The sequence below is a fragment of the Sinocyclocheilus anshuiensis genome, unplaced genomic scaffold, assembly GCF_001515605.1.
Source record: "Sinocyclocheilus anshuiensis isolate Anshui unplaced genomic scaffold, SAMN03320099.WGS_v1.1 scaffold586, whole genome shotgun sequence".
NCBI classification, from domain to species: Eukaryota; Metazoa; Chordata; class Actinopteri; order Cypriniformes; family Cyprinidae; genus Sinocyclocheilus; species Sinocyclocheilus anshuiensis.
The window spans coordinates 96573-109342 of record NW_015544146.1 but is presented as its reverse complement, the minus strand read 5'-3'; the positions used below and the strand labels follow the sequence as shown (position 1 = coordinate 109342).

General features: G+C 37.6%; 2 protein-coding genes across 2 annotated transcripts in view; one reads left to right on the top strand and one right to left on the bottom strand.

Moving 5' to 3' along the window:
• Positions 1–398: 398 nt before the first annotated feature.
• On the bottom strand, positions 399–5089 carry LOC107695155 (rRNA methyltransferase 1, mitochondrial-like). Its single transcript, XM_016494963.1, has 5 exons — positions 3741–5089; positions 3461–3554; positions 1920–2040; positions 1709–1828; positions 399–1259 (listed from the first exon to the last, which is right to left on the bottom strand). Exons 1-5 carry the CDS (start codon positions 4514–4516, stop codon positions 1216–1218), a joined length of 1155 nt encoding a protein of 384 aa, XP_016350449.1. The 5' UTR covers positions 4517–5089; the 3' UTR covers positions 399–1215.
• Positions 5090–5172: 83 nt separating this feature from the next.
• Positions 5173–12770, top strand: part of LOC107695152 (MKS transition zone complex subunit 1) — a 10843-nt gene continuing 3245 nt past the window's right edge. Inside the window, exons 1-15 of the mRNA XM_016494961.1 lie at positions 5173–5247; positions 5353–5443; positions 5809–5936; positions 6024–6076; positions 7396–7551; positions 8133–8230; positions 8353–8481; positions 9516–9620; positions 9717–9825; positions 11234–11290; positions 11401–11443; positions 11633–11695; positions 12056–12126; positions 12206–12275; positions 12403–12510. Of these exons, the coding sequence (XP_016350447.1) occupies positions 5181–5247; positions 5353–5443; positions 5809–5936; positions 6024–6076; positions 7396–7551; positions 8133–8230; positions 8353–8481; positions 9516–9620; positions 9717–9825; positions 11234–11290; positions 11401–11443; positions 11633–11695; positions 12056–12126; positions 12206–12275; positions 12403–12510 (1348 nt within the window). The 5' untranslated portion in view covers positions 5173–5180. The remainder of the gene's footprint in view (positions 5248–5352; positions 5444–5808; positions 5937–6023; positions 6077–7395; positions 7552–8132; positions 8231–8352; positions 8482–9515; positions 9621–9716; positions 9826–11233; positions 11291–11400; positions 11444–11632; positions 11696–12055; positions 12127–12205; positions 12276–12402; positions 12511–12770) is intronic.

Here is a 12770-nt window from a genome sequence, read left to right as displayed (position 1 = left end):
AGTGCCACCTGCTGAGTTAACTTTAGTACTGCTGACTGGATGGAACTTGCTCTATTTCTGCAGTGTATAGGCTGCTGTGCACTGAAAATGTAACATTTTTACACTATGCATGAAATATCTGGATGACCTCCTACACTTGCCATAATAAGCAATAAATCAGTAGAGCACACTGAAAATTCTGCATCCCATAATACAGGGAACAGTTAGCCATGTAAGCATACTACTTTTTTATTGTTGTACTGTTTAATCCATGCTGTTTCAAATGCTATTTTAACAGCAAGGCAGTAAACAGTACAGTATGCAGTGCTGTATTTACTAGTACACTAGTATTTCTTACTGAACACTGCCTAATAGCATGATCCTTCACAAACCATTCTAATATGCTCATTTGGTGCTCTTTTTCAATTTTTATTTTATCATTATCAGTGTTGAAAACAGTTATTATGCTTAATATTTTTTGTGCATGGTAGTGTATACAAAGCCTTACATTAACACCAAAATGTTAAAGTGCATTGTAAGCTCTTTCAATTAATGAATATTTGTAACATTTGCTTCTTTATTATCGCACATATGTGCACTAGCCTCAACAAGCATCTAAAAAGAAGTTGTATATTCCTATAGCTCAAAAAAAATAGTGAATGCTGCTGGCAACACCAAGGTCAAAGGTTTGATTCGCAGGGAACTGATAAATAGCATACCTTGAATACATTGAGAGTCGCTTTGGCAACTGCCAAATCCATAAATGAAAATGCAGAGTCAACTGAGTATATAAACTGTCATTACCTACATCTCCAGCTTTTATGGGTATTTTTAAAGCAATATTAATAAACATAAAGATCAATATTTATTCAAAATAAAATGAACATGGCTTTTCATCTTGTGGCAAATGTTCGCAGTGATAAGCACATGAACTAATTAACATGTTTCATGAAGAAGGTGGATAATTAAAGATTACATATCTGTTTATACAAGCATGTTTTCCCTGAGATGATAGAGACCATGTGTAGCACAGGTCTTGTCTTAAACAAGGTGGTCATAGTCAGTAACTGGTCCAGAATGCATCTACAGCCTCTCTTTATCTGACCAATGAGCCTCTCTCCAGACTCTCAGACTGTTAATTGATGAAGTAATCCAGTCATTAATCACTGTAGGGGGCTAATGAGAGACGCCTGAGTAAATAATGCTGCTGCCTTGTTGTTGTTGCCATCATCATCATCAGTTTCCTGTGCGTGTGGACAGAAGAGAGTGCAGCAGAATGCCTGCGAGAAGGAAAAAACCAGCAACACATTAAAAGAGGGCAAATTAGCTACATAAAAATGTATTATGAATTGGTTTATAAAAATGGAATCCTGAAACCTGTTCAACTGTTTAAAATAAACCTTATTTGTATTATTTTTTAATAAAAAACTACTTCATATCAGCTACACATTCAACAACACTTGCCTCTAAGAGTGAATAAAGATATCTGACAGACAATGTCTGCAGAGGCATTAATTCAATAATAAACATTTACAGGGGATGTTTTCATTAATTTTTTATTTAATATTTTTTAACGTAAACTTTTTAAAATGTAAATTCATTTTTTTTTTATGTAAAAAAAAACAAAAAAAAGTTTAATTTACGTTTACCCTGAGCTGTGGTTCATTCCTAGCAAGTACATTTTAAGGTTACCAGCAATTCAGAACAATATTTACATATATAAACATACCTGTGGCTACAGACACATTGAGTGATTCTACCCCAGGGTGCAGGTTTCTGCGTGGAGGAATGGTGAGCAGGACGTCACACATCTGATGCAGTTCTGGAGACAGACCGTCACCCTCTCCACCTGATAGCACACACACAGACAGACCACCGTAACACAAAGAGAGCAAAACTATTATCGGTCCAAATACATTTAAACACAAACTTGCTGTTACCCATTAACAGGAGTGTAGGTCTGGACATCTTGAAATCTGAACATGGCACAACAGCGGATTCAGGGCTGCATTGCTCTAACCCAACAGTGCCAACTACTTGCCAACCTTCTTCTGCTTTCACCTATAATGTCAAGACAAATTTGGTTATAGCTATTACACAATGGAAATCCTGACGATTGAGTATGAGATGTGTTTTGCAAAAGGACTAGGCAGACAAAGTCTCAACTTCAATGGCTTTCTTTAACTACCCTCTACAGGCCACAGAAGGGATTTTCCATTCACTATAATTAAAAGGTTTTTTTTAATTATGAAAACCTACTGTACATTTCATAAATAAATTAAGTTTCAAAAACAACAAAAGAAGGATGTTCTATTTTGTCTTCTGACAACAATTTACATAACTATTTTCTATTAATTTCATCTGCATTTCTTTATTTTTCTTCACTAAACAATTTACAGATCTGTGTCTGTTACCGTTAAACATAATTTCATGGGACATCTTTCTGAACCAAATTTGCTTTTCTCAATAATTGTGCTCATATTTATGGCATTTTTGTTTTGCTTTGCAGTAAAAACCAATAATTATTATGTATTTATATAATTAATATTAGTGACATTAATTACCTGGTGGAATTCACTGCAATAACACTTTGAACACGTATTTTGTGTTCATGTATTTGATTAGTTAGCATTGCTTTTCCCCCTCAGGTCAAATAATTTCGCCAAAAAAAAACAATTATAATAATAATAATAATAAAATAAAGAAAGAAAATAAACCACAATTGTGTTATTTAAATGCCCTCTACTGGCTACAAATGGAAACTTAGGCTGCTTTTACACTGGCGTGTAACCAGCAACCAGCAGCATGTGTTTTCACATGTGTAAACACAAAAATCTTCACGAGATCTGATTTTTTCGCATCCATTCTGAGCCACTTCCATATTTGGTTTTAAATTTTGCCAAGTAAGACATGTTCCTGGATCAACATCTTTTGTTGATCCTGGATCAACATTACTGTCCAAAAATATAGACTAAACCCAATCCCTACCCATAATTTATTCCTAAAATCAGTGTGAAATGATAGCTGATTAACAAGGGTGTAGAAACGGGTGCCCAAACTTGGTCCTGGAGGGCCGGTGTCCTGCAGAGTTTAGCTCCAACTTGCCTCAACACACCTGCCGGGAAGTTTCTAGCATGCCTAGTAAGAGCTTGATTAGCTTGTTCAGGTGTCTAATTGGGGTTGGAGCTAAGCTCTGCAGGACACCGGCCCTACAGGACCGAGTTTGGGCACCACTGGTGTAGAAGCACCTAACCCTGATTGTAAACCTAAAACAGGTATTTCCTGAAAAGTGATCCCTCAATTCTGATTGGTTAATTGGAATGTTGTTCCAGGATCAACAAGGATGTTCATCCAGGAACATGTTGTACTTGGTGAAATCACGGTCACCACCCAATAGGATAGGCTACCCGATATGTCAAAACATGTAAATCCCATTGTAATTCCAAGTAAGGTGGTGAAGTGGAGGGATCAACTTCCAGACCTTAATCATATCTTTCAAGTTGCTGTAGCCAAACACCTCCATGACCTCCATCACACCAGCACTGGCTTTACTCACTGTGGGCGTCAGAGGACAGCTAACAAAGACAGCAAATAAACATAAGCACATTTCAATGGTTAATACAAAGTTAAATGTAAAACACATTTTAATTTAATCATAAACAAAATACATGACCAAATAAACAATGGTCTTTGTTTTAGATCCTACATTCCATTTAACTATGTTATAAAGAATTAAACACAAATGCCTCTTTTAACTCCACCTGTTATGAATGCTGCTGGCAATTCGATCCACTCCCAGGAAATACGCAGAGCGCAAAATGGCACCAAGATTCATCGGATCCTGCACTCCATCCAAAACCAGCCATAATGCCCTGTGATTCTTCACCTCATGAGATGGCATCGGTCTTTCCTCAGTGATAAACCCAAGAGGACTTGCCTGCAGACACAACCCCTGGTGCACCTTACCGCCACACATCTTGTCAAGTGTCTGCTTACTGACTCTCTGTATCTGCACGTCCCGTCTGACGGCCTCCTGACAGACCCTCAAAATCACATCTCTCTGTGGCCCCTCACCGTTCTTCACAAAGAGACGACTCGGCTTCCTCCTACATTGCGTGAGGGCCAGCAAACATGGGGCCGCACCGAACACAATCTCTAACTGTTTACCTTCATTGGGCTCAGATTCTTTTTGGATATGTCTCAAAAGCCTTCCGGTTTCTGACTCACTGAAATCCTCAAACCTCAGTTTCTGAAGCTCCGATGACACTTTTCCGCTCTGTGTTTTTGTTGATTTGGGATTATCATCTCTGTTAGCAGCATATTTATGCTGCTTAGATACAAATGTCTTTCTGAGTTTACTAGAGGTAAATCTCTCACCTGACTTGTCTCTTGGACAGAAAAGTGCTCTTGTGCAACTATAGGCTGCACGTTGTGTGAAAGGTGTAAAATATAATTCCTTCAGCCCTACCAAACAACATCTATTCCTAGTTCTGTTGGAGGCTAGGAAGACTTTGAAACATGTTTTCCATGCCTGCATATTTGCCTTTAATAACTTGCCAAGATATGCCTTAATAAACAGCTTAAACCATCTTCAGGTGGTCTGCTGGTTTTTGCAGGCCTAAACCAACCTGGTTTGATGGTTTTAGAACCGTTTTGGGTACTTGTCAAACTGGTCAGGCTTGGCTGACAAGCAAAATCAGCTAAACTCCCGCTAGGAAACAAGATAAGAGCAGCAAGATTCAACGCTGTATGTTGCTTTTAAGTGATTATTCATTATTTCTTAAAAAAGGAAAGAATAATCTGCTCTTAGTTAGTGCTGCCGCTGCTGCTAACCAAAAGGCCACGGTGCCCTTCAGGATTAAAATACCAGCAACACTGTGTGCACATTAAATAAAGCAGAATTTTCAATTTTAGCCAAGTAAAATGATGTCAAGAACCGTCCTCAGGCATTTCTAATCCACTATATTCGTTGGTCAATAACAAACACAAACATGTGGAACAGCTTTCGGTTCATAGGCAGTGTTCAACGCGGATGTGAAGTAGGGAGTGTGTTTACTATCACTTCCGCTCCCAGATCAGCTGTAGTCATCGCCCGCGTTTCTGTGGTCTGAGTCAGAGAGCAGCTCTGGCTGATTTGAGAACAGCGTCTTTATATCCGCACCGAGCATGCGCATAATTAACTTCCGGCTGCTTCCGTTAGTATGTTACTATGCAACGAGACGCTCAGATGTGTCGCGTTAACTTCCTACCGGAGTATTCCATTAAGAAGTAAATAATTTAAAACTGTTGATCCTTGTTCGTGCTTGGTGTGAGTTTTTTAATAGTCAACCGATGCAAATGATACACTACAGCTAAATTCTTCTATCTTTTGAGGCCGAGTGTCAGATATGGCCGACGGTTGGTGCACTGACACCGGAGAATCGGTTTACCGTTCCCGGGATGCGGTTAAAAACTTACGAATACGGTAAGTGACGTCGCCTGAATGTGCTTGACATCTAAAATAAAAGTATACACACTATTAAATGCACCAAATGTCTTTACCATATCTAGTACCATGGTAGTATTCTTAGAAACAACTTGTAGTACAATGTAAATACTATTGTTTATGAATTTCAGTTCCATGATATTGAAGTACTATGGTATGCCCATCTTACACATAAGTGCACCATGAAACTGCCATAGGACTCCATTTACCATGATTCTGAATGATTACCAAATCCATGTACCACTGTATTTACTGTACACGATGCTCCAAGTCACTAAAAATAATACAACTGTAATATGCCCAAAAACAACATGTATACCGTAACAGTTTTGTTTCTGTTTCAGAGTGCGCATACAGCGGGTGACCTCCACAGCCGCTCTGTCTCAACATCTCCATCAGCAAGTGCTTTCCCAGCAGGAGAGAGGAGTTATAGAGCTGGACACCTTCAGCTCTCAGACTCGAGCTGCTTCCAGTACGTGAAAAACGCTGATATGAACCTATCACAACAATTCCCTGGAATATGGTGGATAATAATTTTCTCGTTCTCTTTCTAACACAGCCACTGATGCGGAGGAGCTGGTGGTTGGTTGGCAAGAGAAGTTCTTCAGTCAGGTAGGCCACTAGTGAGGGCAAAGCTGTGTGTGTGCAACTAAATGAAGGTGACCAGATTTCTGAAATTTCTGAAACCGGGGACATTTCCTATTTAAGTGGTCAAAATATCATTGAAATCTCATTTGTTGTTGTTTTTTTTTTTTATTATTATTATGTTAGTTTCATTATTATGATTTTTGGACTGGTTTTAATACAGTTCACAAAAAATCACACTATGTAAATAGTTCATAGTAACCATTGTGAAACTGAAAAAAAAAAAATAAGTGAAGTGACATGTGGCCAAGTATGGTGACCCATACTTGGAATTAGTGCTCTGCATTTAACCCATCCAAAGTGCACACACACAGCAGTGAACACACACACCCGGAGCAGTGGGCATTTATGCTACGGCGCCCAGGGAGCAGTTGGGGGTTCGGTGCCTTGCTCAAGGGCATCTCAGTCGTGGTATTGAAGGTGGAAGAGTTCATTCACTCCCCCCACCTACAATCCCTGCCGGTACGAGACTCGAACCCGCAACCTTTGGGTTACGAGTCCGACTCTCTAACCATTAGGCCACGACTTCCCCGTTCATTGTGAATAGCACAATATTATAACAGAATTATGACTTTACAAAAACACATTATATAAGAACATGATAAATAAATATTTTACAAATTTTCTAATTGTACAGTACATAATACTTTTAATTTTTACAAACTGATTATACTGTATACAACAATTACAACTTTTTTTTACTTTTAAAATGGTATTTTATGTTTTGTGCATGGAAATTACTCTTACTATCCTTAATTAGGCTTATTATTTTGGATTTTAGACTCATTTTGAGCACAAAGTATGTGTTTTCTGCAAATGTATTACACTGCAAATTAAAATTGTCTACAATACAACCCTGCACCCTGTTGAAGCCCTGTAATAAAGCACATACAAACAGTATTTAATTAAACATAAATAGTTAGTATATGTTACTACTTAAAAAAAAAAAAAGGTCTCTTTTGATAATTGATGAAGTTTAAGTTAAAGTTAAGTTCTTCATGACTGAAGTAGCGGCGCATGACCAAGTAATCAGTGTAGCTTGTAGCTGAATTTGTTGGTGAAAATAATCACTACACGATTGCTCTGATAACCAGCTGGATGTGTTGGTCAGGGGTTTTTTTGCATTGTATTTGTGGGCTGTTTTGAATGTGCTGTAAAACAGAGACATTTCCAGGAAAAGCTCCAGATGGGGACAAAACACCAAAAACTGGGACTGTCCCCGGAAAACAAGCACATCTGGTCACCCTGGTGTATCTGATGAGTTCTGCTTTGTCATTGATATGCAGTATGAAGTGGACCTTTACCAAACAGAGTCAAATTGTCAAACACCACTGGAGCGTCAGTATCACACAGAAATCATGGCAATGGAAAGATCCAAAAGAAGACAAAACCAGCGCATTTTCACCTACACAGACTTTGATCGTTTTTCCAAATGGGAAGAGGTCAGCTCACTCTACTATTTTCTTTTTTAAATCTGACAAAAACATACCCAGGTCATATTTCACCACAAAATCAAAAGAAATGAAAATAAGACATTTTATTTTGTATAGAGAAATCAAACATAATTTTAAGACCATTATGGGATAGTCCACCCAAAAATGAAAATTCTGTCATCATTTGCTCACCTCCATGCCATTCCAAACCTGTATGCATTTATTTATTCTGCTGTACATGAAAAAATATATTTTGAACAAATGCTGATAACCAAACAGTTTCAATTCCCAGTGACTTGCACTAATGGAAGTCAATGGGAATGGAATAGGTTTTCCCGCCAAAAGAGAATTTGAGAAATTAAGAATTGTCATGAAAATAATATCACAATACAGAATCGTAACATTTCAAAATGAAGCTTTATTTTCTTTAAGCAAAATATAATTTCTTATTTCTTTATTTAATAAATAATTAATTATTTGGTGTTAGATATGACCCAGACATGGTTTTGACAGGTTTGGTGAGATTCACCAATGGATGAATAGGCTGCATATGTTCTTACAGTTTTCAGAAGTTGTGATTGTATTGACAGCAAGCCCAGAGTCTGCTGATCCCAGCTCAGTCCACACCAACCTTTTTAGCAGAACGCATGGCCAATGTTAGACACAGGAGACAAGAGAGACGTCCTGTGTAAGTGTACCTAGAAGCCTATATTATAGTTGCCTGTAAGATGGTTTTCTGTAAAGCATTTATCATATCTGAAAAGTTAAGGAGGTTAACCTGTATTTTTATTTTTTTTTTACACAATTTAGAGAGTCTATTGTTCACAAGTCCCGTTTAATCACATGGGAGCCTTCTGAGGAGTTCATAAAGAACAGCCACATCATCAACACACCAGTGCAGACCATGCACATCATGGGAGATCTTGGGCCTTCAGGGAAGTAAGTGTGATGATACTCTACTTTAGCCACTTAAACATATCATACATTACAATTTATTTGACCAGAGCTCCACTTATAATGCAGTTGAAGGTTTTTTACACCAAAAAGGGTATTTTGTAGTTTTATATCACCATTTTCCACTCTCTATCTTACCCATAAAATTTAACTGACATTTGAAAATAAGTTTTTTTTTTTAAAGTTTTTTTATGATATGACCCATTTAAAGTAATGTGAAATAACCAGACATGTAACTGTGTTTTACAGGTTAAGCAAAATATAATTTCTTATTTCTTTATTTAATAAATAATTAATTATTTGGTGTTAGATATGACCCAGACATGGTTTTGACAGGTTTGGTGAGATTCACCAATGGATGAATAGGCTGCATATGTTCTTACAGTTTTCAGAAGTTGTGATTGTATTGACAGCAAGCCCAGAGTCTGCTGATCCCAGCTCAGTCCACACCAACCTTTTTAGCAGAACGCATGGCCAATGTTAGACACAGGAGACAAGAGAGACGTCCTGTGTAAGTGTACCTAGAAGCCTATATTATAGTTGCCTGTAAGATGGTTTTCTGTAAAGCATTTATCATATCTGAAAAGTTAAGGAGGTTAACCTGTATTTTTATTTTTTTTTTACACAATTTAGAGAGTCTATTGTTCACAAGTCCCGTTTAATCACATGGGAGCCTTCTGAGGAGTTCATAAAGAACAGCCACATCATCAACACACCAGTGCAGACCATGCACATCATGGGAGATCTTGGGCCTTCAGGGAAGTAAGTGTGATGATACTCTACTTTAGCCACTTAAACATATCATACATTACAATTTATTTGACCAGAGCTCCACTTATAATGCAGTTGAAGGTTTTTTACACCAAAAAGGGTATTTTGTAGTTTTATATCACCATTTTCCACTCTCTATCTTACCCATAAAATTTAACTGACATTTGAAAAAAAAAATTTAAGTTTTTTTATGATATGACCCATTTAAAGTAATGTGAAATAACCAGACATGTAACTGTGTTTTACAGGTTGGGCCTGAAAGAGAATGAATATATATTATGCACCATAAAAGCAGATGGTAATGGAGTAATCACAATAAAACCAGACTTTAACAACAACAGAGGAGCCTACAGGCAAGACCTACCACTTCTGTCAATTTCTCTTGTGAATAATATTGGGATGAGTTCATTGTGATTACAGAAGGTGTATTTGACTGTCTTTCACACCAGGCTGGAAACGCAGTGGGAGAAGAGGGAGGTGTGGAGGCTGTATCTGGAGAGCGCCTCATCAGACATTCATGCAGACGAGAAAGAGAGAGAGCAGCGCATGTACAGAGATGTATGTTCCTTTGTCCTTGCTTAGGATTGGTGGTTTCACTGTCTCACTCACTGCCTGCCACCTACATTGGCAGCTACCTTCTAAGGCAGCATCCTAACAGAAACGGAATCTCATAAGGGGTTGATTTGAAACATTTCTGTGTACAATAATTTAATGTAAAATGTAAAACTGTTCATCATCTGGGCAATGTGTTTTGGAATTGCCATATCTGCAAAGTATAGAAATGAAAGTTTTGGCCAAAACAAGGTGTTGTATGAGGCACAATAAATGTTGCCTTTGCAACTAACTGAGATAAATTAAGCTGAAGTGCTAAAATTGCTAAAATGGCGCCAATAGCCTCGTGGTCAGCGCACCAACATATAGTGTCATTTTGCATCGGTTGCTGAAATTTGACAAGCAGATTAATGCTGTAGTAAAGACTTGTTTTTTCCAGATTAGGTCTATTGCTCGACTAAAGCCTATTCTGTCAAGAAAGAGAAGTTAGAGAAGGTTATTAATGCCTTTATTTTGTCTCGTCTGGATTATTGCAATGTGTTGTATGTGGAGTCCTGTCAGACCACTATTTCACGCTTGCAATTAGTTCAGAATGCAGCAGCTAGGCTGCTAGTGGGTGCTAAGAAATGTCATCATATCTCTCCTATTTTAGCTTCTCTCAAGTGGCTACCCGTGAACTACAGGATAAAATATAAAACTCTATTGTATGTTTTTAAAGCAGTGCATGGGATGGCCCCTGCTTACGTGTCTGAGCTCGTTGCTGTTCGTCAAGCACCTAGGTCTCTAAGATCCAATAATAAGTTATTGCTTACTGTCCCTCGTACTCATTTAAAGTTAAAAGGGGATCAGGCCTTTGCTGTTGCGGGGCCGAAGCTCTGGAATAGTCTTCCTCAGGAACTTAGAGAGGTCTCATCTTTAAATGCTTTTAAAGTTGAAGTCAAAAACTACTTCTTGTCTTTAACCTTTGAGAGGGTGGGCTAGTCTTTGTTGTTAGTAGGATGTGTGTTGTTTTAAGTTGTGTGTTTTAATGAAGTGTTTCTTGATTGTACAGCACTTTGGTCTGCAGGTGCAGTTGTAAAGTGCTATATAAATAAAGTGAATGAATAAAAGTAAATAAGAAAATTACTATAACTGAACATATAGAAATAAAAGTTTTTACAAAATATGAATAAATACACAATAGTACACAATTATTATAATACTAATAAATAAATGGTATAATACTATAACACACTATGACATTCTTAGTTTATTTTATTTTTTAACTCTTTTTATCCAAAGCATCTTAAATTGCACGGCCAATGTCCCTGGAGCAATATGGAATTCTTTGGCTGGCCCAAGGCTCACTGGTGGATTGCTGACCCCTTTCTGGTGGAGTCATCATTCTCACACCTTTCTTTTTATTTTATTTTAGCTGTACACACGTCACAAAGATTACCTCAACAGCCTGGTTGGCCAAGACTTTGAAATGGTAAGAATTATAATTCTTATCCAGACTCATGGTCTCAAAAAAAAAATTAAAATGCATTCCAAATAAAAAAGGTAACATTTTCATTCTGATTGTCCAAACACTTCCTTTAGCCACCTCCAGGAATACTTCGCCTGATTGTAAATGGAGAGATTGGTGAGTACTAGCAGTTATCCTGTATCATTAGGATTAGCCCAAATGTACTGAAAGCAAAGCAGTATAACATCAGTACATCAAATGCATGCTTAAATTGCACAGTCCATGCAATATATTTATAATTTTACTGCAAACTGGGTCTCAAAAGTTACTCTGCTCGGATCATAATATGGCAATTTTTCCTTTCAGTTTCTGCTCAGGGCTATGAGTATGACAATCTTTATGTCAATTTCTTCCTGGATTTACCAAATAGTAAGTCAACCTAAACTCAACCACATACAGTGGGAAACATATTTCAAAGGTTAAGTCACACTTATACATGTATGCATGGCATTGCATTTGATGACAAAATCAAACCAAGTGGTATTTATTTTACATAAAGATTTGAAAGAAAGCACAAGTACACTTTTTCAAGCAAAGTTTTAAATGGTAAAACAATACTTATACTGTTCAAAATGAAGACAGAAGTACACATTTTGGTTTTTAAACTAATGAAATGACATTGAGACATTTTAAGCGTGACTTAAGTGGCCAGACTTTAGTCACTGTATAACTGTTTTGTGCAATTTATGTCAGTAATTCATGATATTGAGGTTTTTCCATGTTCTTCAGATTGGTCAAGTGTTCCCTTTCACTGTCTGTCTGGTGTGACTCAGACGTGTTGCACACGCAGTGTGGGAAAGGTAAGACGTAATTTTAGTAAACCCCATCACCCGGCTCTGTGTTCATGGAAATGTGGCATGCATGTTCTCTGTTTTATAGGAGGATGTTGCCTTCTTCTCCTATCCATTCAGCTTTGAGACCTTTTTCCATAAGGAAGACGAGTCTGATGGTGAGACCTTTTATTGCCGCAGAATATCTTTAACTAAAGAATAGAAAAATACATTATATAGACAACCTCCTGATGATATGAAAATAAAGTACCAGTGAATAAGCACAAGTGCTTATATTCTGTGCAGGGTCATTACCCCAGTGGCCAGTGCTATATTTCAAAGTTCTTTCCTTGGATTTCTGGCAGCGCTACAGAACGGAAGGCTATGGCTTCCTGGTCATTCCCTCAACGCCAGGTAGGACAGTCTTTTGTTCTGAAGTATCGCAAAGTGTAATGTAGTGATGTTCATGTCTGATGTTCTCCTGAATCTGTTCTTTTTAATGATGCATTACCAATTCGCAGAGCATTTTTTTGGGGGGGTACCACATAAATTTACACTAAATTCATATGTAATTTCCACACCAATTAGTATATCCCAATTTGTAACCAGTATTTATGATTTGTTTTTTGTTTGTTTTTTTTTTGGGGGGGGGGGGTAAAATTGTGAAATGGATG

Excerpts from the sequence above, each read along its gene's own strand:
- LOC107695155 (XM_016494963.1), bottom strand. The coding sequence starts at position 4,516 with ATGCAGGCATGGAAAACATGTTTCAAAGTCTTCCTAGCCTCCAACAGA. Across the intron at positions 3,555-3,740 it reads GCCAGCAGCATTCATAACAG|CTGTCCTCTGACGCCCACAG; the intron begins GTGGAGTTAAAA and ends TGTCTTTGTTAG. Across the intron at positions 1,829-1,919 it reads ACCTACACTCCTGTTAATGG|GTGGAGAGGGTGACGGTCTG; the intron begins GTAACAGCAAGT and ends GTGTGCTATCAG.